Source organism: Sceloporus occidentalis, unplaced genomic scaffold, assembly GCF_023333645.1.
Source record: "Sceloporus occidentalis isolate IW3139 unplaced genomic scaffold, rSceOcc1.0.p SCAF_1, whole genome shotgun sequence".
NCBI classification, from domain to species: domain Eukaryota; kingdom Metazoa; phylum Chordata; class Lepidosauria; order Squamata; family Phrynosomatidae; genus Sceloporus; species Sceloporus occidentalis.
Genome location: NW_028316981.1, coordinates 139666391 through 139693726, shown reverse-complemented (window position 1 = coordinate 139693726; position 27336 = coordinate 139666391). Strand labels below are relative to the sequence as shown.

Below are 27336 nucleotides of genomic sequence, written 5' to 3'. Positions count from 1 at the left end.
CTCTGCATTGGTTGTTACAGTAGTTCTCTCTTTGTCCCTGCACACAAGATAGTAAGCAGTTGTATTCAGGGTTCTGACCTATTTCTGTCACATTTTACTTCTGCTTCTTGTCTGTCCTTAACTGATTGACAAGTTTCATCTGTCATCCAGCCAGGCTTTTCTTTCTTTTCAGCTAGAGATATTGGCACTTAGGCTTAACAGTGCAAATCTATTTTTTACATTATCTTTAAACTCTAAAGGGATGTTTTTCTGGTTATATTCTGGCACAAAATGATTAGCTTTACTCTAATTTTTGATATCATCAGTTCATGGTCTGTGCCACAATCTGCTCCTCTTCTTTTTGCAGGCAGAGCATAGCTTCTCCATCTTTTGCTTCTAATTATCTAGTCTGTATGATTTTTATACTGGCTATCCATGTATACAGTGACATTTTTGGTTGCCTAAACAAACCGCTGGCTTCACAAAATTGAGTAACTTGCTCTCCTGTTTCTTTTCTTGATCCCAGGCCAAATTTTCGTACATTATTTGGTTCTGCTCTGTTTCCTACTTTTGCATTCCAATCACCTAAAATGACAAACATGTCCTGTTTTGGTGTATGATCAATATCCTCCTGGCTCCCAACATAGAATCTTTTCAGTTTTTTCTTCTTATGGTTCTGTAGTTGGAGCATAAACTTGGATTATGGTTATACTGATGGGTTTTCCCTAAAGTCTTATTGATCTCATTCAGTTTGCATTATATTCTTTGACTGCTTTGCTACATCTCTCCTCACTATAAATGTCACTCCATTTCTTCTTAGATTTTCATTTTCTGAATAAAACATGGTGTGACTGCCAGACAGATAATATTCCAGTCCTGTTCACTTTAGCTCACTCACCCCAAATGTTGCTAGCCTCCCTTGATTCACGTTTCTCACATTCCATGATCCTATAATACATTGTGCAGCTTCAAAATTCATTTCACCATTGGGCACATCAACAGCTGAACATCCTTTTCACTTGAGTTCAGTTGCATCATTAGCCACACACATATTCAAGCCCTAATTTGTAATATGTACTGTGTAATAAAAATTAATTTGAATTTAAAAAAAATCTGTCTTAACAAAAGCAAAGAGATGCTTTTATGTGATTTGGAAGTAATACAAAAAACCCTTGTGGTTGTAAAACCCTCATGATTTAGATAGATATGTTTTTATTCAGTCAATGACCAGCAAGATCAAAAAAGATACGAAACACAATACAAAATGTGCAATAAACTTCAAGTGATACACAATAAAACAAAATAAAATAGAGTAATATAAAAGTACATTCTCCTGTGATTTTATACTTCATAATTAGATGAAAATAAAATTTGCTAACATCCTTTCTACAAATAGCAAAGAAGCATTGGCAGTATTTTAGGGATGCCAGCTTTACTATGTCCCTTCTAAATTTTCGTCTCCGCATCCCTTGTACTTTTGTGAAGATGTAGAAGCCACATGCTGACTGAAGGGCAGCATGATATAAACAGACATTTTATTTGATCAATGTCCAACAAAATTTTAAAATATTTCAAAGCCCAGTATATAAGTACAACATTGGATTTTGAAATGCTTCGGTACCATAAAGTACTATAAAGTAAAATAAATTAAAATAGAGTATAAAGATTATATTTCCCCTGAGAATTTTTCTTTAAAACTTTAAAATTAAAATAATAATAAAATAAAATAAAATAAGGGTGTATTTAAGATAGGGAGTTTTTTTAATCTGGATTTGTCTTATTTTCATTGCAGCAATGCAATATTTAGCAACTCTATATGTAATATAAGGGTTTAAGTCCTGAAGTAGGTATTTCACAAAGAAATTATCTGGATGCCCCGGGCATTTTTCGACTAGAGGTGCAATATAAATTGACCTGATATCCTCACAAAATAGTACATGCGAAACAATTTCTACTTCTGCTTCTCCACATGGACAAGTGTGCTGAGTTATGGGAACTTTACTCAATCTGCCTTGGAGTAGTGCAGATGGGAGAATATTATATCTGGCTTTGAAAAAAGCAATTCTCAATCTAGGAAACATTAACTTTTGTAGATAACTTGCAGGTTCCCATACTCCCTTGTTTATCAAAAATCTATTATGTTGTAGGAGTTTACTAAGCTCATTCTGAAATTCCATATCCTTTATTCTTTGAATAACTATTTGTTTAGCTTGATTATTACTTTGCAATGACAAGAATACAGGAGATAGTCCATAAGAAGCCAGTTTAATATCTACTGCTTTTTTCCCATGGTGAGACAAAATTATCTATCAAGACTAGTAGAGTTAAACCCAATGGAAAAAATTGGATTTTTAACCAATAGGTTATCATCAGCTTTCAGGCCCTCACATCAATTAAAGGCATTCCTGTCTCAAGCCTTAGCTGGGCATGTGATGTACCATTGGGTGTGCCCAAAATTGATCGCAGGAATTTTGTTTGAACTGTTTCCTGTACATTCTTCATATAGATCCCTATTTGAGCCCCATACAAGATATGAGCCAATGTTTTGGCCTCAAAGTTTTAGAGCCGCAGATACTAATTGACCTCCACTGGTATAGAAAAAGCGCTTATTAGTGTTTATTGACCTGAGGGCTGATTGTGTTGCATAGTTCTGACGGGCGTTTCAAATACCTTTAGAGAGAAAAACCACTCCAAGATACTTAAATGTAGTGACCTGTTCTAATTTATGCCCTTCTACTTTCCAAGGGTACTGCCTGGCTCACTTAGCAAAGACAACAATTTTTAAGTACCAAATGATTTTGTCTACAGTAGCTTAGTGTTGCAGCAATTGCTCTTTTCAATCCAATGAGTGTTTGTGAAATCAAAACAGCATTGTCAGTGTAACTTCATGATTTATTATACACCCAGTAAACTATACAAAAGAATATGCATAAAGCATACCAAGTAAACACCTCCTTTCAACAGTTGGGAGCCCCAGAGATAGCAGCGGAGTTGACCCCTTCTGTAGCCTTCCAGACACAACACCTCAGGCCTGAAGGTCCATGCTGAAGCTCCAACTTTGTGTCAATATCCCAAGTGTTTTGATAGATTTCTCCAAGATCATGTCACTCCTAAATCATATCCCTCCCATGCCATTAATTGGATGGTTGTTTTTACAGGTGTTAGCCATGGGCCTGACATCATTTCAAAGTCTACTATCTTTAGATATCTCCTTATGCAGTTCCAGTTGCATGTTATGTCTCTATCTGTGTTAAGCTACATAAGATTCTAAGTATTTATCTCTTAGTCTAGGTCAGCTTCTATCTCTTCTAAATGTTTAGACTTCTTCCTGTTCCTTCTCAGCTACACGTTATCTATTACAGACATTAGCAAATGTACAAGACATATGATTTAGCAGAATTGAAGCAAGGTTTTGTTCAGACAGGTGAAATAGGCTTAGTTTGGTGGCATGGAGAAGAACAGTGACAGGCCACTACACCTGCTTGAGATTACAGTATGTCTTCCAGGGGTTACCCATACAACATCAAATTCACCTTTTCAAACACATTGCATCCCAGTTTGAAGTTTTCATTGATATATCCAAATTAGTGATCTAATTTTGAAAAGCGGTATATAAATAAACATTATTATTATTATTATTATTATTATTATTATTATTATTAACCTATTCAGCATATATGTGAACTTTTGTTTTGTTTTGTCCCAACATACATCATTCTATACTGAGCCATATTTGCCATTATGTTGTCCATTCCCACAGTTTGGAGATTCTTTTTGAGCTCTTGACAATACCTTTTTATTTTTGTTCTCCTGAACCATTTTGTATCATCCACAAATTTGGCCACCTCGCACTTCAACCTACAACATTAATGAAGCTGAAATCCATTACAGTTCATCCTTCCAATGTGAGGACAGTCCATTTACTCCTACTCTTACTTCCTTTTCTTTGACCAGTTATTGATACATGAGAAGACCAACCCTCTTATCCGTGGACTGCTAATACTGAGGACACTGTTAAAAACTTTTTGGAAGTTCACTGACTAACACTGTCTACTAATAATGTCTATCCACATGCTTTTGGAATCTCTCAAAGAATTTACTGTTTGTACTTCCTACAGTGTCCAGTCAACTAGAAGCACAAAGCAGATGGTCAGAAAAGTAGTACCTAAAATCCCAGAAATTCACAAGGCAAATATTTCCAAATATTTTTAGTGTCTTCCCTTGTAATAGTATATGATAACCCAGTAAATTCATGTTTGCACCAAAACACCTTCTCTTTTACAAGACCAAATATTTCTAATCATTCCTACCTTTCAAGGCATCTTCTTCAGACAGGAGACTGAGGAGAATTTCAATTCTCTTAGTGCTACGACTGACACTCTCGTTTTGGTCCCTTAGCATTCCCACAGCACTCTGCACACAGCTTCTTAGAAGGACAGTGGTGTCCAAGGTTTCAGTCTTTCCAAGCACAATAGAAAAGAGAAGGACAGGTTACTCACCTGTAACAGTATTTATTCGAGTGGTCATCTGCGAATACATACAAATGGGTTTCACTGCGCCTGTGCAGTGCTGTTCGGATACTTCTAGAATCACTGGGCAAAGTACACTTTGCAACATATAGAAACTTTTTGGCGGTAACCCCGCCGCCCTCCTATAAAGCCCCGGTTCCCGCTCTTTTCCCCAGTTCCAAATTTTTTCCGCCAAGTAGGCGATGTAAGACAGAACCAAAGTGAGCAGGACACCGAGGGGAGGATGGGCGGGATTTGTATGTATTCGCAGATGACCACTCAAAGAAATACTGTTACAGGTGAGTAACCTGTCCTTCTTCTTCGTGGTCTCTGCGAATCATACAAATGGGTTTAGACTGACAAGCTTAGGTAAACGGTGGAGGGAGTGTCCTGAGACCAAAGCTATGGTAAACCAAAGGTATATTTATTATAACAATAAAACACCTTGAACCATAAAGGAGTCAGTCTTGTTTGATTACAAACACCTCAAAGCACACAAACATTGCAGAACCTGAGGAGGGAATATAAGGTCATGCAAGACCAAACCCCATTGGAATAGTGCAAACCAATCAGGACAGCAGTAACATTGCAGAGCCTGAGAGGGAAACGTAGGGTCACGCAAGACCAATCCTACTGAAATAGAAAACATCATTAGGTCAATGTAAATACAAGCAATGTGTACAACACATGACACAGTCAACACCAGTAATGCAGTCAGTAATGCAGTCAGTGCAATCCAGAAACCAACACAGCCCTCCCAAAAGCTGCGTCCTGTATGGCCCTGGTGTCCAGCCTATAGTGTTTTATAAAAGTCAATGGCTGGGACCAGACAGCAGCCTTGCAAACATCCACTAAAGGGATCCCAGCCAGGAAGGCAGAGGATGCTGCGACCGCCCTGGTCGCATGCGAGCGCACCCTGACCGGCGTCGGTCTGCCTGACAATTCATAACAGAGATGGATGGTGTTTGCCACCCATTTCGAGAGTCTTTGGGACGACACTGGCAGACCTTTCCTTGGTTCCGAATAGCACTGAAAAAGTCTTTCGGAATGGCTGGAACCCATCGTCCTGTCCAAGTAGAAAGCCAAAGCTCTCTGAACGTCCAGCATGTGTAAGCTGCGCTCATCTGGAGTGGACGGGTTCGAAGCCAAAGTCGGTAACACAATGTCCTGGCACATGTGGAAGAAGGAAGCCACCTTAGGGAGGAAGGTGATATCAGTGTGGAGTACCACCTTGTCCTTGTGGAACCGGAGGAAGGGCTCATCCCTCCGCAAGGCACACAGTTCCCCTGCCCAGCGGGCAGAAGTGATGGCCACAAGGAAGGCGGTCTTCCAAGTCAATTGTCTTAGATCAGTTGTGGCCAAGGGTTCAAAGGGCTTGGATTGAAGAGCAGACAGAACAACCTCCAAGCTCCAAGCAGGGGCAGGGACCGAAACCTGGGGGTGGAGGTTACTGCAACCTTTAAAAAAGTTTTTCACAAGAGGGTCCCTGAAAAAAGAAGGCAAATCATCATACTGAAAGTGTGAACAAATAGCCGACAGATAACATTTGATGGATGTGAGGCACAGCCCCGCATCCACCAACGACATCAAAAACTCCAGCACCACCGGTACCGTAATGCGGTGTGGAGACAGATCCCTTTCACCAAGGAAGTGAAGGAACCTTCTCCACTTGGAGGCATAGGACCTCTGGGTTGCAGGCTTGTGCGCAGCACGGATCACCCTCTGTACCGACGGTGGAAGCGATGTCAGCGCCGGAGCCTCCACGCCACCATCGGCAACGAGTCGGTGTCGGGGTGTCGGACTCTCCCGTCTTGGAGGGTCAGAAGGTCCGGCCGCGGTTCCAGTCGGAGGAACTCGTTGTTGGATTGGCGAAGCAGCAGCAGAAACCAAGGCTGTCTCGGCCAACACGGCGTGATGAGGATTGCATCGACGCGGTCCCTCAACATCTTGGAGACCACTCTGGTCAGCAGTGGGAATGGAGGGAAAGCGTAGATCGTCTCCCCGGACCAATCAAAGGCGAATGCGTCTCCGAGGGATCTCTCGTGTCGCATTCGGGAACAGAACTGGGGGCAATGGCTGTTGGAGGCTGATGCAAACAGGTCGATCTGGGGGGTTCCCCACCGACAAAACAGGTCGCAAACCGTCTCCGGATGAAGCCTCCATTCGTGGCAGGTTGAGGAAGCCCTGCTGAGTTGATCTGCTAGAGTGTTCTCGTCCCCTGGCAGGTGAATCGCCTGGAGAAGGATGTCTCTCTGGATGCACCAGTCCCAGATCCTCAGCGTAATGTCCAAGAGAGTTCTGGACTTGGTGCCTCCTTGTTTGTTGACATAGTACATCACGGTTGTGTTGTCCGTTCTGAGCAAGACCACCTTGCTGGTGATGCTGGATTCGAAAACCTCCAGTGCCTTCTCCACAGCCAACATCTCCAGTGCATTGATGTGGAGAGTAGACTCCTGTTGAGACCATCTTTCTCTCACACACAAGTCCAGGAGATGAGCGCCCCAGCCCTCCATCGACGCATCCGTCGTCAGGGTCATTTGAGGCTGAGGCTGGGCAAAGGGCATACCAACGCAAACGTTTCGGGCATCTAGCCACCACATGAGGGAAGTGGTCACGGGCCTCGGTACGGAGAGCCATCTGTTTGGGGAGTCCGTCAAGGGGTCGAAGACGGAAAGGAACCAAGACTGGAGCGACCTGAGACGCAACCGTGCCCACGGAGTCACGAACGTAGTGGATGCCATGTGTCCCAAGGCAACCTGAATGTCTCTGGCCTTGACCCTCCTGTGAGATCGAACAGCGTTCACCGCAGTCGACAAGGCCAGGAAGCGGTCCTGAGGTAGGTAGGCAGTAGACTCTTCGGAGTCGAGGATGGAGCCGATGAAATGGACCTGCTTGGACGGGACCAAGTGAGATTTTTCGAGGTTGACCACCAGTCCCAAATTTGACAGGAGGCGCAGGGTGAATTGTATTGCATCTTGGAGCTCCTCTAGCGATGGGGCTGTCAGCAACCAATTGTCCAGGTATGGAAAGACGTTGAAGCCCATCCGATGCAGATAGGCCACCACTGGGGCCACGCACTTCGTAAAGACTCGTGGAGCCGTGGCCAAGCCGAATGGGAGGACATTGTAGTAGTATGCAACGGAGCCGATGGCGAAGGCGAGGAATCTCCGGTGGGATTCTCTTATCCCCATATGGAAATAAGCGTCCTTTAGGTCCACCGTCGCAAACCAAAGGTCCTGGTGAAGCAAGGGCAAAATGGAAGCCAATGTTACCATGCGGAAGCGTCTGTACTGCAAAAAAGAATTAAGCTCCCTTAGGTCCAGGATGGGCCTAACTCCTCCATCTGGTTTTGGCACTGTAAAGTACCTGGAGAAAAAGGCCCTGGGCCATAACTCAGGAGGCAAGGGTGAGATGGCTCCTTTTTGAAGGAGAGAGCGCACTTCGTCGAGAAGGGCGCCCGAGGGGGCAGTAGAAATGAAAGCTCCGGTGGGCGGGAGCTCCTCGAACTCAAGGGTATAACCCCTACAGACGATGTTTAAGACCCAGGAGTTGGAAGAAATGGAGGCCCATACAGTGACAAAGGGCCTAAGGATGTCTAAAAAGAACAAAGCAGAAGGGGCGAAGTGAGCTGGGGATCTTCATGCTCTCTTCTTGCCCTGGTTGGGATCTTGCCGGTGGTTTTTACGGTACCGGGACTGGTTACGGCGGCCAGAGGAAGAGGAAGACTGAGACAGGTACCTCTGGCGCTGTGAGCCCTGCTGGTGAAATTGGCGTTCCTGGTAAGGGAACCTTTGGAACTGACCTTAATGATGCTGCCAGGGACGTAGTCGCTTGCGGAAGGAAGAAGGCCCTTGCGCAGACATTGCCACCGCCTTCATTCTGAATTTTTTATTCAGCTTCTCATCAGTGTCGGCATGAACCAACCCTGAGTCGTCGATGGGCATGTCCTCGATGGTGGCTCAGACGCTCGGGTTGAGGTCCGATCCTCGTAGCCAAGCGTGTCTCCTCAGCGCGATGGACGCCGCCATAGCCCTGCCTGAGCATTCGGTGACATTCCTGGCTGCGGTGATGAGCCAGCTTCCAATGGAGTGGGCCTCATCCCTGATTTCAGTAAGGGTCCTCTGTACTTAAGTCCGAAGGATCACCACAAAGCTTACTGGGTGGTCCAGATGTGAAGCTTCCAGTATCTTCAAAGAGATCTAGCTGGGACCGAGGGGGTGTTCCAGAGGGTCGGGGGCCGCGATGGTAAACGTCCTCTTCGATGTAGAGGGATTAGTCTTGCCCCAGGGACCCTCAGTAGCTGCTGCCCAGATGTTCTGAGTGTGCGGGGCGGATTGTATGGGGAGAGGCGGTCCTCAAGGTATCCTGGGCCCAAGCCATGTAGGGCTTTATAGGTTATAACCAACACCTTGTATTGCGCCCGGAAGCGAATAGGCAGCCAGTGCAGATCTTTAAGTACGGGTGTTATAATGACTGGCCCTGGGCATGCCAGTGACCAGTCTGGCTGCCATGTTCTGTACCAATTGTAACTTCCGGGTATGGTACAAGGGTTGCCCCATGTAGAGCGCATTGCAGAAATCCAATCGAGAGGTTACCAGAGCATGTACCACCGTTTCAAGGTCCTTCTGGCCCAGGTAGGGACGCAGCTGGCGAATCAGTTGGGAGGACTGGCGAGGAAGATCATCATCCTCATAGGAGTTGACAGGAGGATCCGGCTCGGAATCCGAGGATTCGACCTGAAGCACTACATTCACCCTGGACCTGTCCACTGAACGAATCACAGGTGGAAGCGAGGCCGTCCTCGAGGTGCCCACAGGACTGGAACGTCTCTCATCCTGGTGCCGGTCTTCCTGAGGGCGATCGCGAGTGGAAATTTTAGTCATCGCCACCTCCTTCGGGACCTTCATATAAAACTCATCCACTTCAGAGTCGTAATAATATCCATCATCGTCCGGACCTTGAGATGGAGAGAGAGGGGCTGGAGATGGAGACCTGGAGCGCTGGCCCTGAGAATCCTCATCCTCCAACAGGAGAAAGGGAACAGTGGTAGACGCCGATTGCCCTGGAACCGAGGATGGTCGCTCTGCATCCATCACGTCCCTCACGGAAGCGTGGTCGTCATGAGGGATAAGCGGCCGCTCCTGATGGGATGCGGAAGGAAGGGTTCCCTCCGTTAGAACAACAGACGTAGACTCCGCACGGGGGTGAGGAGGGTCTCTCCGGTCTGGCTTTTCACCAGCATCTGCCCTCTTAGATGGGGACTTGTCGGAGTGGTCCCACGAACGCTTAGCCTTCTTGGCAACTGACACGTCTGGAGTCGAAAGTGATGCCTGCCTCTTCTTGGCCGACTTCGACTCCCGCGGGGCATCAGGCGGGAAGAAAAGGATCGGCAACTCCGAGATCCTCGCTCCGGATTTGGGGGCATCCTTCTTGTGAGAGCCAGACTTCGCCTTCGAAGGCTCGGTACCATCCGCTCCGGTCGGCTTGGACCGCCCGTGTAGATGACGTCGAGGCCTCTCCGGGAACTCCCTGGTCTCGTGATGGAGTCGAGGCGGTGGCCGAACCCACTGACCCTGATTTCTGAGGGCGTTTGGTGGGCTTGGAGGTGGCACTGGGCTTCGTGGAGCCACGGGCCACAGTGGCATCAGAGCTGGGCTGCCCGGATGCCAAGGTCGATGCTGTAGACAGCGGGGCACTGGCCGGACCCTCGCGGATGGGAAGAGCCGGAGCCCCAGGGATACCGAAGGAGCTGAGGACGGGCAAGGATCCCCTTCCCGGATTTTACCCTGGGCAATCGTGGACGTCAGTCGGGATTCCCTATTTTTCCTAGCCTGGGAAGACATTGAGTTACAGAGAGGGCAAGCCTTGGCATCATGGTTCCTTCCCAAGCAAAGAAAACAGGAGGTGTGCGGATCCTGCATCGGGACTTTTCCCCCGCAGACATCGCATTTTTTAAAGGGAGGAGACATCGCTACCGAAGTCGACACGTCAAAAACGAGATCCAAATTGAGGTCAACAGTCCAAAAGTCCAGTACACGGGGGAAGAAGAAATGCCAAAGTCCAAAAACAGTCCGAGTCAAGAAAAACCAGTGATCCAAAACGAGCTAACAAGAGCGAAGTTCCAAACAGCAGCCAAACGCGGCGGAAAAAAGGAACTGGGGAAAAGAGTGGGAACCAGGGCTTTATAGGAGGGGGGCGGGGTTACCGCCAAAAAGTTTCTATATGTTGCAAAGTGTACTTTGCCCAGTGATTCTAATAGTATCCGAACAGCACTGCGCAGGCGCAGTGAAACCCATTTGTATGATTCACAGAGACCACGAAGAAGAAAGTGTATTAGCATCTGAAGTAACAAGACTAAAGCCTGTGCACAAATGTTTTCCGCCTATAGCCTTTCGGGTGGGGTGGGGTGGAAACCAGTATCAGGAAACAAGGGTATGAGATTCTTCTTACAGACAGAATCATATTCCTCCCCCTGCTTGGAGAAAAGCAGATATATGGACATATGAATAAGAGATAGTTCAATGATAATTCTGCTACGCAAAACATGTAAGTGTGATGGCTTATTTCAGACATTCCTGATAGCAGCATATGGCACAGCCAGGGAAAGGGTGAAGGCAGTAGGGGTGGTGCATTTATATGTCACCAGATATAGCTGTCTACCAAGGTAGATGGATTGAAGGTCATCAAAGACTGGAATTTGAGGGGGGAAAGAGGGAGAAAGCACAATGAAACCATTATTTCCTCATGATCCCATGAATCTAGTTGTTAACATAAAATGGAAGTTATCATTTTCCACACTCTTAATCCCAGAAGGGAATTTCCATTTATATCCATTAATGTCGATGTAAGTCCATTTGTGGACATAAATCGGACATTAGGAATGGGGGGGGGGGGGGAGAGACAAAGGTTGCAACACATTTAAATATTCCTAAGCATTCTATCTTGGACCTCAGAATAGTGTCCTTGAACAAAAAACCTACAAAGGAAAACTGGAAAGAGAAATAGAAGAACTGGAGCATATCCACAAACTCCAGTCCATCAATAGTGCCTTGAATAGGGACAATGGTCTCCTGGCACACTACATACATTATAACACCATTTTACCTGCCCACCAACCCTCACCCTTATTAGGGATCCCTTGGCTAGTTCATCACATCTCCTTTCTAGTTTCCATACTACATTCCAATACTCCCATCACCATTCATACGATTATCTGCTCACCTTGGCTTTAGGCAACATCCCTACTCCTTCCTTCTTTCCCAACAATCATCATTAATAGTTTTTTGTCGGTTTTTCAGGCTATAAGGCCATGCTCTAGAAGAGTTTATTCCTGACCAGCAGCTGTGGCTGGCATTTTTAAAGATAATTCCTTATCAGTGCAAATAACATTTCTCAGACATCTTGCTAGCCCAAAAAACCCCTCAAAAACTATGCATGCTGGCCGTGAAAGCCTTCTTTCCCATTAAATCATCATTAAAACTGAATGTATCACTTCATCTCCATATCAACAAGGTTTACATTCCTACTGTTTTCCTCATACACAGCCTGCTTATATAGGTCTGTCCTTGGACCCTCCACTTCATGCATCTGAGGAAGTCGACTCAAGTCTATGAAGGCTCATGCTACCAGCTTTTTTCTGTCAGTCAGACTCAAAGGTGCTACAAGATCCTTTTGCATACTGATTTTTCCAGACTAGCATCACTATGTCTTTGATTTCTATGGTGAAGACAGTATTAGTGGGAAAAACAGTATATGCTGCCTCAACAATTGGGGAGGGGGGAATAGGGCACTGAAAATAAGTTGTAACAGAATAGGGGGAGGAATCACATCTTTGGAATTATATTACTTGTCCTCAGTATCATTAAGAATCCAATACAAACTATCTTTTCAGAGAATCAAATAGAATGATTGAAGTGGGGCAGATCAGAACTTACAGTCAAAGTTTCTAGTCTTGCTGCTGAAGACTCCTCCACTTCCATCTCCTCTTCCTTTTCTCCCACTGCCTTCACCATAATTGCTAGAAAAATGCAGTAAATCAGTTAGACGGATACAATTTGCATACTGGTACACAAGTATAGTGCGAATTACAATACTGTCAAAATTTGATACTAGCATATTTATGAAATTCTTACATTCGTGACTCCCTGCAGACTCCTTCTCCTCTCCACAAAACAGCTGGCTAATGGTGACATTTCTCAAAGTGGTTACATCAGAGACCATATCCTGGGATCTCCTTAAATCATCGATATGCACAGAGTGCCACAATCCTAGCAAGACAGAGCAAGATGTCTGAGGAATGTAATTTGCACCGATAAGGAATTATCTTTAAAAATCTTTAGCAACAAAGAGGGATAATAATAATAATAATAATAATAATAATAATAATAATATATATTCTATACCGCTGTTCCAAGGATCACAGTGGTGTACAACAAGGATAAAAACAGGTAAAACCCTCACAATCCCGTACCCCAACAGTATTACAAAATACAATAAAAACAATTACAAACAACAACAATCAAACAAGTGGTTGTGTAGAATGGAATACAACAAAACATTGAGGGGGAAAAGCATAACAACAAAGCTCACGGGGGAAAGCCTGGCGGAATAAATAAGTTATGAGCTCAACTATATAAGAACTCAGCAAGATTGATCTCATCTTTAGTCTCTTGTTTTACAATAACTGCCTTTAGAAGACTGCATTTATAGTACAATACACATTTGGTTGTAATTCTATGCATGAGGCCCTGAGAATAAGCTTATAAGAAAGAGGCAACAAGGGTCAAGAAATGGCTCAAGGCAGAGGCAGAAGACAAAACATTCCTTTATTCCACTACAAAATGTTACTACTGTGTCCGGAATTTCTGTGCTCTCCAAGAAAAGGAAAATCACTAAAGTATTAGGTAGCTATATGGAATACTTCTGAAAGAAATATATTATCTTTTGCTGTAAATAGTCCAACGGGATAGTTGCGATTATTTTCAAGGTGCACGATGTCCATTTTTCTTTTAATACTTCCAAGAGTTCTATTATGAATTAGCTGGAAAATGTATCTTTATTCTACATTCTTGTACACAAGCAGCCCTACCTCCATGAAATCCCACATAGGTACTTCCTCCTTCAACTCGTGACAATTTAGTGATGAAGAAAACAAACACTGAGGCGTCACTCGGATCTATTTTGTTGATTTCATTAACAGCTGAATACCTGCAACAGAAAGGAATCAGATGTGGAGAAGACTGATTGCATGCCCTACTACTCATGAGCAACTACTGTTTAGTCCTTACTTCCTCATAATTTCAACTCCAATAAGGTTGCATCCCTAGCACTTTCCAACAATCAGTAGTAAAATGTCTGCTAGATTCACACAGCAATACAAAAATTTACACTTTCCCATGTTTGTCTAGATGTTACTTGAGCTTGCAAAAAACAATTACTATTTGTGGAAACCATCAAATTTGATCATATTGGCTCACTACTGGCCTAATTAAGAAGATGGAAATGATGACACAATTCTTTAACATACTTGGCTGAAGCAACAAGCTGGGCACTGAGAGATCCATTTTCAAAGTCTGTCTGAATGATCAGGATTTTACATCCATGTGTAGCATCAAGAAAACTCCTGGGAGAAAACATCAACAGATGGCATGCTATTGGTTAGGAGGATTGGTTAGGAGGATTTTTCTGGCAGGGAAATGCAAACACACATCCCTACCTCTTCCATATAAAACAGTACAATACCCATAAATCCTAGCAGTTACAATGTAACATTAAATATCACTACAGTCCCACATGACCTTCATTCTATTTTAAAAAATCTTCATAAAAATGCAGTCTACAAACATTCTAGAATAAAAAAAGCAGCAACTCACCAGATTTCTTTCAGAAAGGAATGCTCTGTGTCAAACTGATGCAAGAACATAACTTTAAGGTTGTTGATATTGCCCTGTACTTCTGCCTTCAAAATCTCTGTGTCTGTTGCTGTCAAGAGTCTGGAGAAAGTAGTAATCTAACATGGTAAAGAAAAAGGTCAAGGCTTGAGTGAAACAAAAAGGCTTCTAGGACTATTACACATGTCCACATAGGAACCCACTTCAGAAACTGAAGGGAATGCTACCACCGCATAGTCTGTTGACCAAAGAAAAAGGCTTTGGTTTCCCCTCACTCACACACATAATTAAGTCCCCTGCAAGCCCTTCAGAGTATGCTTAAAGTTACTCCTTTGGTCTTTACGATAAAAAAACAAAAAGGATTCAAGTGATGCTTCCAGGGGTCCTAACTGCTGATTTAAATCCCTAAAATCTGGTTTTGGACTATAATCTTCATTTGACAACAAAAAGCCCCATAGGGAAGAGTGTGACTGTGAAAGATGAATGCAAACCAAGGCAATTGCAAGGCCATATTTTTCTAGCTCTGACATTCAGGAATGGTATTTGGATACCTCCTTTTATGTTTCAAGGGTAATTAGCATATGTCTTAAGTTACCAACCACATACTACTAACCTCTTTTACCAGAAACGAGGAGACTGAATGTTCAGACTTTGCACAAAGATGGGACAACTAGAAAAGCAATCCAAGCTGAAACCCATAAAAACCCACAAAAAAGCATGCACTATTCTTGCTTGGATTTGGCTACATGTGTGAAATACTCCAGGAAAGTCATGCTTGGGTTGTGAAAAAAACAAATGATTGAGTTGTCATGAAGTGTATTTGCAATTCATAATTTAATTTCAAAATACTCCCATGACACGGCAATTTTACTTCGTAGTATTAGTCGTATTCATTCTTTCATTAATTCAGGTCTGATGTTAACTACAAACTGTGTTTTTTTTCTTACAAGAACAGAATGCAACACGCATAGAGAACATAGACTTCTGTCTCTTTCCCATTTAACCGTACACAAGCCGGATGTTTGCTGCAGCCTTTTACTGTAACAAACAGTTATTTCCTATTGCATCTGACCAGGCTGTTGTCTACAGTTTTGATAAGTGTAGCCAATGAACAAGCTCAGACCCAAGTATGCCTTTCTCATCATTATGAATATATTAAATAACAAATAAATATTTTAGAGGAACTCACCTCAGTAAAAACGGTGTGATCCCTGGCTTCTGCACCAAGGCAAGCAGTGAGGAAATCTGCAAGGGAAGTGTGCTGCTGTTGCTGAAAGTACACCCTTGCCAACTCATCAGCCAGAAAGGAACCCAGCCGTGAATGACCAAGACGGACAACTGAGTCTGGTGTGGCACAGTTCAGCAGTACCAACTTGGCCTGTTCTTCTACTTTTCCCTTTCGTTCCTGAGAAGAAAAATCAATTTTCAGCTTTTCCGTCACCTGCAGGACCACTGAGGCACAGGTGTCAGAATGGTAACCAACAAAGACATCAGAAGGAGTATATTTCTGCTGCCCCATCAAATATTTTTGTGTTTCAACTGCTGTGAAGTCACTGACCCATTTCTTCAGTTCTTCCACAATATCCCTTTGCCACTTGTCCAAGACAGTGTTGATATCCAAGTAATGTTTTTCAAGCCTATTGATCAAGGGAATGGGAAATTGTTTGTACACCACCTCTTTCTCCTCTATGACAACCAAACGGAACTTAGGATGAACTCGGCACTTCACACGGTGGGTCCCTAAACCCAGGTCCACATATTTCTGACCAGCAAGTTGAACGTAATACTGGTTGAGGGCGTCATAGAGGCTTTCATAGAGATTCTGGAGGTTGAGAAGGATAACCATCTGCCCAGTCTCCATACAGACTTTCACTCGGTTGATATTTCTGCAGATCTGGGTATATTCCTGGTCTTTGGGAAAGCTGGAACCAAAAATAATCTCTGGCTGCTGGGTATCTTTAAAAAAAGCCTGCTGGAGGATCTGAAGCGCTGCGTAATTTTCTGTCAACACAAGCAGGTATCGGCACTCACCATCCTGATAGTCACTGTAAATGTTCTGCTTGACTAGATCAATTGTACTAATGTCCTCAGAGATGATGTCTCCCTTCTCTGGGATCTTAGACATAAAAATGTTCAAGGCCTCAACATCTTCTTTCCCACTGAAATTACGGAGAACCACCTCTGCTATGTCACGAGGAGCTGGTGACCTGTTAGATTTTTTTGTTAAAGCAAATGCCATTTTTATGAGGCTGTAATAGTCACGCAACCCAAAAAACTCCTTACTTTGCACCTTACAAATCTCTTCATATGCATTTGCAAAGATGGGGAAGAGGCGTTCAATTTTCTGCAGGATAACACGCTCTGAAGAACAAATACCCTTTGCACTTTCTATAAGTTCCTTCTTGTTGGGTTCTCCACGGGAAACAAAGATGCCCCGATTCATCTTGGCTGGATCCAGAGCCCAATTAGATATCCCAATGAAGCCCACTTTTTTATGAGGGAGTGGCTCATCATCAACACATCCATCTTCCAGGAGTGGATGGAGAGTTTTCAGAGGCATTTTGGGAGAGTCTTCAGCCAAACCGATTTCATCTAGCACTACCACAGAGACATACTCTTTCAGGTTCTTCCCTTCTTGGAAGCGAGCACAGTGCTTGAAAGTATTTATGATTCCCTCAGGTGTAGAGTGTGGGCTGCACTGAAAAGACACCAAATGGATTTGCTTCAGCTCCTTATAAAGTTCAGAATACGCTGCTTGGCCTTGCATGGCATCAGCTACGATGGTCTTGGCAAGAGATTTCGAGCTCCCAGGCTTTCCTATAAGAAATAATGGGATTTTAAGTTCAATGCAGATAACCATCATGAAGACATTTTCTTTCAAGGCCAAGTTTCTGGCTATTGTTTCCCTCAGAGGTGCACCACTTAGAAAAAGATCCTGAACTAAGACAATTTCTTCAAGTATTCCCTTCTCATTGTTGTATGGCTCTGGGAGCATTCTGCTGATGACTTTTCGGTATTCCTCTTTCCTTTCTAGGGAAGCGTGGTAGCAAACACCAACAGAAAGAACCAAGGACCAGATGACTTTGTCTCTTGGGATGAAAACTTTTATGGCTTTCTTCTCTGCCAGATGCTTCTCCAGATGCCTCATCAGTAGTTTGCTGTGACCATGGAACCACTTAAAGACTTCCACACAGCGTTCTACATCTCTGAGGCTGATAAAGCTGCATTCATCAGTCCTTTTTCTCATATAGGTTTGAGAGACAAAAAGCACATCTGTTATTATCTGGATCTCAATGTTAGACATTTCTATAGACCTGGTAAGTCTTTGTACAATCTGCTGTATATACAGTTTTTCAGTGCAGTTGTTCAATTGCCCAAAATCCCACACTAAGGGCATCATGCTAGGGGGAAGCGCATGGACACGATATACAAGCTGCCTAAGAGGAATAGAGCCAAGCTTCTCTTTTGTCTCCTCTGCTTTGACACGGTATCCTAAACCTGCTGATTCTAAGCGCTGAATCATTTTGTCAGTATGCCTGCGATAAGGATTGCATGCAGCTATGACCTGCAAGCCTGAGTTGTGGACCAAAGGCTCTCCTTGGACTGTGCGATCACACAGCACTTCTTTAATGCTGCTGACAGCTTCCGTAGTGTTGGCTTCATCAAAAAACAAGATTGTGTCAAACTGGTATTGTTGCTTATTGTCAACAGCAAGAGCTTCTGCATCCCTGACCTTTGCATAGATTGCCTCTGCTGTGGTGCCTCCATGGACTTTGACCAGCTTCATGTTATCAGCAGTGGCACCACATTTGCGCAGTTCACACAGGAATTTTATAAGCCTGGTTTTTCCACAGCCAGTTTCTCCCATGAGAACAACAGGGATCTCACACCTGAATCGCATTTCAATTGCAAGGATTTTTAGTATATTGTCTGTTGTGAGTTCATATGTTTCATCAGGATCTATAGGCCATTCGATTCCTAAAACCATGCAAAGTTTCTCAATTTTCTCCTGTCTGGGCAGTGCATCAAAATCAATGTTGAATGGAACTTTCTGAAGGATTAGTCCCTGGTACAGCTCAGTACTCATCACATTTCTCTTGATGACATTTCTATTCAATGGACTGATCGCATCAATGCCACCATTGGGATTGGGCTGGAGATGAAAGCCAATGAATGTCATGGATACACAATCCTTATTAAAGAATATATATGGGTGAGGTTCAGATTCCCACTTTTTGCGAATACGAAACGGAGCCAGATCTTCTTCTGTGGCTCCTTCCATATCAGAAAACTGCCTGCCAGGACTCTCATCAGAAATGGTGAGTGAAGGTGTTGCAAAATCCCTTGCCATTAAAATCATAAAGTTGACCACAAAACCTTTGAAGCCCTGCAAAGTGTCCTGGACAAACTCAGCATTACAAAATACTGAAGTTTCACAATTTCTGAGCTGAAGGTTCAAAAACCATGCAAAGTTCCTTAGTTCTGACCATGAAGGATCTACCACTCCACAGTGTATCAGAAAGAGCTGTAGGCATTCAACAGGAGTCCCTTCAACTGAACCTTCTGTATACTGGAATCTGTCAAGATCATCTCCTTTGTTGACTCTTCTTAAGTACTGAAATGGTCTCTGAAAACCTTCACTGCAAAACACTGCATAATCTATTCCTGGATCCGTGGAGCCATGATATGAGTTACTCTCAGTGTCTATTTGTAGTACTTCCTTGGGTGATCTGCAGGTTATTTTTGGAAACACGTCAAGAAAGTTGTATTTGAATCCTGAAAAAATCTAGAAAAAAGTGTAGAGGCAAGAAAGTTATATTAAGATCACAACAAGTTTAGTAAGATCATTCATTTATGACATTTATTCCTCCCTTTCTTGTAGTCTTTGTCACTTTTCCAAAGTACTTCAATTCTATATTGGAGGTAAGACCCATAATTCAATACTACAAGCTTCTACATCATCAGTATAAACATAAATTAGTGCTGCTTTTGCTTTTTAGTTTTCATCTACTTAAAACATTTCTACCCAAATCAAAATCCCATAAATGTGCTTCCTAATTCTGTGCCATGAACATCCAACATTCTATTTAAAATTTGTCTGAAAAAAGGTTTCATTTGAAACATCACACAACATACGTTTCTTTACTCTTTGCTATGAGACTGCACTGACATTCAGAAGAGCGATAAGAGGTCACTAGTATTAGTTGGAAACTTGAGGTAATGTAAGCGTGTTACAGACGGGCCCATGAGGCGCCGTCGTTACGCGCGAGGGGCGGCGCTTCGTGACGTGCCTTGCCCCTCGTGCATAACGAGAGCATCAAAATGGCGGCGCCCTATACAGATGGCCGCCACCATTTTGACGTTGCGGATGCATAGCGTCCGGACATCGCACGGCGGAAGTGACGCCGCGAGTGTGCGCCTCACACTTTGCGGCGCCACTTCTGGGGCGCAGAAAGAAGTGCCATTTTGGCCTTTCTTTCTTGCTGCGCCCGGGAACCGTGTGGTTTGGCTGCTGCGGTTCCTGGACGCAGCAACCGGCAGTGGGCGAGACTGCCCATTTTGGGCGGTCTGTAACACGCTGTAATTTCTACCTTCCCAGGCAATAGGAGGTCCTAAACCAAAGGTACAGAAACTGTTTCAGTCTGAGAGCAGAATTCATGTTCGGGAGGGAGGGAGGAATGACTGTATTCCACTTGTGGGTGGGATCAAAGGCCAAAGAGCGGAGCTGCGGACACCAATATATTTGAGTTTTCAGCTCTTAGTACCAGTATTGGTCTTAGGAAACATATTTTAACCCTTTGAAAGAAAAAAAATGCACAAAAGCTGGAAAGCCAAAGAATGGTATCATGGGGAAGGAGAGCATGGGCTATCTCAAGAACCCTTTGAGGACTGGATTTGATCTCAGTGTGTGAGAGTCCCACCACTGATATAAACCCATCTTCTTCCATGCTTCCTTCCCACCAAATAGAAAAGAAATGCTCCCTCTTAGGATTGCTATGGTTTTCATTGCTGACACCTGGGGGGGGGGGGCATTTTGTGTCTTGTGGTTACATGATCCACTGAGGTCTCCACAGGACCATGGCAGATTCCAGTGTATATATGACTTATGTTAGTTATTACCTTTAAAGTCCTATGTGGTTTGGGTTCAGGTTACCTACAGGATCGCCTTTTCCCATATAATCTGCCCCGTACATTCAGGTCCTCTGGTGTACTGTTACTCCAGACAGCTAGGACTAGTTTGGCAGCTGTCAGCCAGAGGACTTTTCTACAGCCGCCCCTAGACTGGAATGACCTGCCAGAAGAGATTATGAATATGCTATCTGAATTTAAAACAGTACTGAAGACTAATCTCTACCAGCAGGCCTGTCCAGATGAGTTTTAAAACTAAATTTTAAATCATGAATTTTAAACATCAGATTGTTTTAATATTTATGGATCTTTTTGTTCTTTTAAATTGTTGAATGTTTAAACTGAAGTTGTGTTTTAAGTGATGCATATTTGTTGTTTCCTGCTTCCTGCCTTGTTACATAGGCAGAAGGGGGTAAGAAATAATAATAATAATAATAATAATAATAATAATAATAATAATATGAGCACATAGCTGGACACTTTTCTAGTACCTCATCCCTATTCTCCACCAGCCAAGGAATGGACATGTGGGAGGGATGCAGAAGCTGTTTGCTAAGTGCTGGAGTGGTGAATGGCCAGCTATGGCATAGTTCCACATGTGGAACTACTATGTCACACTGAGCCATACAGGATTCCTACTTATATTTTTTTAATATGAGGAAAAGTTCTGTAAAGAAATTCTGGGGGGAGTGTAGGTGACTATTGATTAAAAAAAGGAGACGGAAATAACTAGGAATACAGCCAGTATATATCCATACTTACAGATCTTGTTTGCTTTTTTGATGATGATGGAGAAACTTCAAGAATTTCGATAATATACAGGTGGCACTGTTTCCTCAGCCAGAGTTTCCCATCTGTATCTGTCAGGTACTGTAAAACTAACAGTTTGAACAAGAATTCTGGAATTCCACTCTGAACCTAAAAGAATACAAAGATGTCATGGAGCAACAAACAAGGAGAGATACCTCTTCTCATTGTCAGCAGGGTAGATGAAAAATTGTGATTACGTATTTGTTTTAAAGCAAGGCAGAACAAAGCTAAATACAAATCCTCAATTTTTATTTTTATTTTTTAAATATTATAAATAAAATCCTAAATTTCTTTCTTGGCATTCATTTCAAAAGGACAAGTTAAATCTTAGTCTTGTCACAAACGTGGTATCTAAACCTACATTTATAGTATCATAGCATCTCTGTCATACTCATATATATTACCTACAATCAGTTCTGGCCACCACAATTCAAATAGGACATTGAGAAACTGGAGCATGTCCAAAGGAGGGCAGCTAAAATGGTGAAGGGTCTGGAAACCATGTCCTATGAGGAACGACTTAGGGAGCTGGGGATGTTTAGCCTGGAGAAGAGAAGGTTAAGAGGTGATATGATAGCCCTGTTTAAATATTTGAAGGGAAGTAATAATGAAGAGGGAGCAAGCTTGTTTTCTGCTGCTCCGGAGAACAGGACCAGGAACAATGGACCCAAGCTACAGGAAAAGAGATTACACCTCAACATTAGGAGGAACTTCCTGACAGTAAGGGCTGTTCAACAGTGGAACAAATTCCCTTGGAGTGTGGTGGAGTCTCCTTCTTTGGAAGTCTTTAAGCAGAGGCTGGATGCCCATCTGCTGGAGATGCTTTGATTGAGATTTCCTGCATGGCAGGGGGATGGACTGGATGGCCCTTGTGGTCTCTTCCAATTCTACGATTCTATGAAATATGAAAAAACTGGAAAACTTGAATTTGGTTTTCAGACTACAGTATGAATAAAAATGGTAGCATCAGTGTGGAAGATGAGATGAAGCTGCATATGTTTTAAGGACAGTGTGTGTTTATTTACTGTTATTTTTTACAGGTATTTTTTTTTAATGAAGGTTTTTTTAAAGGAAGCAGAATGATGTTCTGTCCAAGTGGTCTGGCCTTTGAATATCAGTTCAAGACCCAAAACCACATGTATCCATATGGCTCTCTAGTGCCTTCTGTCCCCTCCTTGCACTTCCCAGGAGACTATACCAGGTACAGTATCTACATAATGCTCCACAATCACCACAAACGATTGATCCGACTAGACTAGACCCAATGAATCAATGAAACTTGCATTAATTATGCATCAATTATCAAGTTCTCATTGATTCAGAAAGTCAATTTTAGTTGAGTCAAATCTACTCAAATAAATCTATGTGAGTAGATTTATTTTCTATAATTACAAATCATAACAATGCACTGATATAGCATTCATGGCTTGACATAGGTAATGAGTATATTACATACTACCATTTACTAAGCTAACAAAAAAATATTTTTAAAGATTACACACATCCTCCTTTCAGCTGCAAATTTACACATTTTTAACAATCAGATTTCTTCTGTTATTTCTAAAAATGGCCAAGATGAATGAATGAATGAATGAAATTTTATTTCTAGACCGCTATTCCTTGTAGATCACAGCGGTTTACAAAAACACCATCAAAACCAATACATAGCGCAACAATACAAAAACCCACCCATACAATTTAAAAACAATACAAGGGAGGGCTTGTCTTCTTCAGGCAGGCAGTTGGAGCCAGCCTGCCTCTCTCCCCCCAAGATGGTGGCTGAAGGGAGGGCTTTGTCTTCTTCAGGCAGGCAGTTGGAGCCAGCCTGCCTCTCTCCCCCCAAGATGGTGGCTGAAGATCCTGCACCAGCAGATGCAGTTACAACAATGGGGCTGTGTCATCGTAGCTAGTTCTGCTAATGCCACTCTCCAAAAAACTACCTCTCAAGTGAGGCAGCACCCCAACCAAAGGGTTTCTGAGAGTCTGCTGTTTGGGGCACTGGGACTGCAGTGCTTTCCCAGCTGCAGGGAACACTGAGACGGGCAGCTGAAGAGACCCCATGGGGTCTTTAAGCTAAGATATTTGGTCATTAAAAATTGTAAATGGGAATCCCAAAAATTATAGCATCATGACAGAGATGCTTTGATTATGAGTTCATACATGTTAGGGGGTTTGACTGGATGCCCTTGTGGTCTCGTCCAAATCTATGATTCTATGAGTCTGCCTTGCAATCTCATAAATATTCAACAGAATGCCAGCCACTGTGGATATACTGAAATTATCAAAGCACAAATTATTTAATCACTGATTTAAATTGGGGGTTTCTTGTGGTGATTTAATTAAACTTTTAAATCACTTTGCTCAGTGATTTATATATATGAATCCAGTGATAGAATGATTTATTCAGTGAGAAAGATGAGATGGAAGAATAACCTGTTAAAACTGTAGTATACTCACTGAAGAAGTGATATCAAAATGAAATATCATGGGCTGTTTCTGATGCTGGTAGTCCAGGAATGGAAGAAGAGATTTTAGTACTTTACTTTCATCCACATATGGATCTATAAGTCTAATTGTTTTCAAAGGCACTCTTCTGTTGAGCAATTTTGCTTCCATTTTCTCATGCAGCCTCTTTACAAAGAGAGATTTTCCTATAATTATTAACAAACAAACATTTTAGATATTATTGGACAGAGGGGAGAAATAAAAACACATTAGATTGATGTGGGGCATCATCATTTAGCAACATGTAAGTATCCAGGCATATATATAATAAAATCTTGGAAGCTAAGCAGGGTCATGTCTGGTTAACATTTGGATGAAGGAATCATCAAGGAATACCAGGAGCTGTGAATTACATTTCAGAGGAAACCAATGGGAAACCACTTATGAGTATTCTTTGCATAAGAAAACCCTATGAAATTCAAATGGCTGCCCTAAGTGAACAAGTGACCTGAAGGCACATGTACGCATACGTGCAAGCACACAAATGCATACACACAGAAAGCATATGGGGCAGGTTGGGGACTTATGTAATGAAAGTGTGGATGGAAATATCAGCTTGGTCAGCAAAAGATGTCCCCCTCTCAACGTATACCAACCAGAGTGGATGCTCTCTGTTGTGGGAATGCTTCTTTGTGCTTATGTTGTGAAACAGTCAGCACCTCCAGTGATGAGGAACTAATTTACCGGCACTATCTGCACACTAGTAAGATAAACTCTGTCATCTTCAAGCTTTCCACACAACAGCTGGCTGAAATACCTGCTCTGAAGTAAGTATTTTTCTACAGGCGCTCCAGCTTGTTGCTTAAACAAACTCCAATTAACATTAACCAGAGATTGCTGGAATTAGACCAAACAACAAATGAAAATTAATCCTGGTTAACTGGAAGTGAAACTTATCACCTGTTTATAGTAGGCACACTGAAAGAGGATCAGACACGTTCAAGGCCTACTGTGGCTCTTTGGTGTGTGTGTAGGAGAGAGAGAGAAGACAGGCAGACAAGACAGAGAAAGTGGTGGATGCTAAACCATTATTAACTTCAATGGTGGGCAATTTGTAGCTTTCTAGCTGTTGCCTGGACTGAAAATCCAATCCACTTTCATCACAGGCTGTTCCACAATATCTGGAAGGACACAAATTACCATTCCTCGTTTATTGTAACATCCAAAATGGCTCTAAGCACTCTAAAATTAGGGGGGGGGGGGGTTAATGTAATTCTCTTACCCACTCCAGCTCGTTGGGAAGATACAATCCCAACACACAACTGGTCCTTGAAAACAGAAGCTAATGAACTTGCAGACTCTCTGGCTTTGTAATGATTCTCAAGGTAACTCTGGATGTCCTTCAGAGGCTGTTGAGGGATCATGAGAACTTTGTATTGACTGAAGACAGATGGGACATAGCAATGCTCTCTCTCACAACTGCAGATGATCACTAGGTGGTAGTCATCCTGATGCTTCAAGTGAAGGCTCTGGAACAGTTCTTCAAACCTATAGCCAACGTCATAGCTCAACTCATCAGCAAATAGTAAGGTGTAAATTTTCCTCTCCTTGCAGCCTGGGGTGAGGCACCGCCTCAGAAACAGTGCCACTTCTTCATAGCTTGTGTGCGTTGTACACAGCAAGACCTCATCGTAAGAGGGGAGCATCTCCTTTGGACTGTTCATGTAGATGGCCAGAGCTGAAGCCAACACTTCAGAATGAGGACAGAGAATGAGGTTGGGTTCGCCAGCATGAAGACTTTGTGGCAATATACGCACAACATTCCTCTTCTCCAGTCCTGCCAGCTTGTCAAGGTAAGCACCAAGGGTTTCAATTTCCAAGCAATCTGGAAGAAAAGAGCCCATGCTTTCCATGTAGGAGTCCCAGATATGCTCCAGTTGTGCTGCCAACTCTCTCTCACTTGCTACCAGCCCAGAGAGATCAGTAAAACTGCTCTTTGGCTTCTTGGATTTCACTAATCTGGAGATTTCCTGGACTTCTTGTTTACTACAGTTGTGCTTTATAAATGATAGCATCATTAGGGCTGCCTCACTGGGGCACTTGGAGCCAAGTTCCCTGCACAAGTACACAAGTTGCTCAGCTGTGTAGTAATTCAGATAAAAATACTGGGATCTCTTCTCAGACATGAAGTGATTCCATCTCCCCAGGAAACTCTCCATCTTCCGGCATATGGCTGGCAGAATTTCTGTCACTTCTCCATTTCCAAAAAGGCTGCAGCTAGCATTCAAGCTGAAGTCCACGATAATACAAAATTCATTCTCGGGCGAACAATACACTTCAGCAATCCAAGATCGGAAGAGCATGTTTCCAGCACAATAAAGGTTTATGAAGGACAAGGCAAGTCTCTGGACACTAGAAAATACCTTGGCACAGAACAAGCAAACACAAAAGAGAATTAAAAGTACATTTAAATATTAGTACTACACCAAATGCAAACCATCACACACCATCAACTTAATTGCCAAAATACCTAAAATGGATCTGAGTCAGCTCCACTCACTTAGGCCATGTCCGCAAGGGCCAAACAGCACATCCTTCCAGCATCCTCCCAACAATCAGTCTGGATGACGTAGGGCACAATCCCTGATTCTGGTGAGAACTATCTACATGACATATGGCAACCCTTACAAAAGATCATTACCCTTACAACGGATTTTAAAAATTCACCTTTTGGTCTAGATTTTCTCAGAAGATACAGAGCCCTCCAGAGCAATGTGGGGCAGCTGTTTGCAATGTGTCCCACTGTTCTGCTTGCCAGCACTGCTGGACTGAGTCACTCCCTCTGAGGTCAGAATGAGGGGCCCAGCCATGTGACTGATGCAGGGCACCTTGTTTACTGCCTCAGAGCAAGTGACTTGCACCACTGCCACACATGTGTGAACAGCCGCCTAGCATCGCTCCAGAGTGCCCAGGTAATGGGGGGACATCAGGGCAGTTTTGAGGCCAGAATACTCTGGGAGCAAACATGGCTGTAGATAGTTGTGACTAACTCTCTGTAACCTGTGAGCATTTAAGCAAGTATTTATTCCTATTTTCAATTTGAATAAAGAACTTTAAGATGAATATCGCCCTTTAATATTCTGCTATTACACCAGAATATTTTTTTTAAAAAAACAGAACCTTCAATGACATGAGGAACTCGCTCCAGTTAAAGATATAGGTAAGATTCCTAAACCAAACTTATGGAGATGGCATAAAGCACTAACCTTGTAACATGCCCACTATGTTCAATTATACCCTAATTAGAAACTGGTCAAGAAACGTTTATTCAAAATGCTACTGGCTAAGCATTGTTGGGGAACAAAATTGTTAAAGTAAGAAATAACTCACTGGGCAGTGTTGACCCAGCTCCAGTGAAGAAGTAATAATAATAATAATAATAATAATAATAATAATAATAATATTCCGCCTCTCTACAAAGCAATTGGGGCGGCTTACAAAGATAGTGAATTTAAGTGTTTTGCTACTTCACTTCTTAGGCTAAATCAAATAAAAATAAATAAAATCAAAATAAA

At 42.9% G+C, this 27336-nt stretch overlaps 1 protein-coding gene across 5 annotated transcripts in view; it reads right to left on the bottom strand.

Moving 5' to 3' along the window:
* The window catches only part of LOC149322312 (E3 ubiquitin-protein ligase RNF213-like), a 218258-nt gene that overhangs the window by 75637 nt on the left and 115285 nt on the right, over positions 1-27336 (bottom strand). For all 5 annotated transcript variants that reach the window (XM_089539242.1, XM_089539250.1, XM_089539260.1 and 2 more), the window contains 10 exons: positions 25044-26184; positions 23774-23967; positions 21269-21424; positions 15567-19163; positions 14360-14496; positions 14014-14109; positions 13576-13694; positions 12620-12754; positions 12422-12504; positions 4290-4437 (listed from right to left, as the gene is read on the bottom strand). In XM_089539242.1, the coding sequence (XP_089395368.1) occupies positions 4290-4437; positions 12422-12504; positions 12620-12754; positions 13576-13694; positions 14014-14109; positions 14360-14496; positions 15567-19163; positions 21269-21424; positions 23774-23967; positions 25044-26184 (5806 nt within the window). The remainder of the gene's footprint in view (positions 1-4289; positions 4438-12421; positions 12505-12619; positions 12755-13575; positions 13695-14013; positions 14110-14359; positions 14497-15566; positions 19164-21268; positions 21425-23773; positions 23968-25043; positions 26185-27336) is intronic.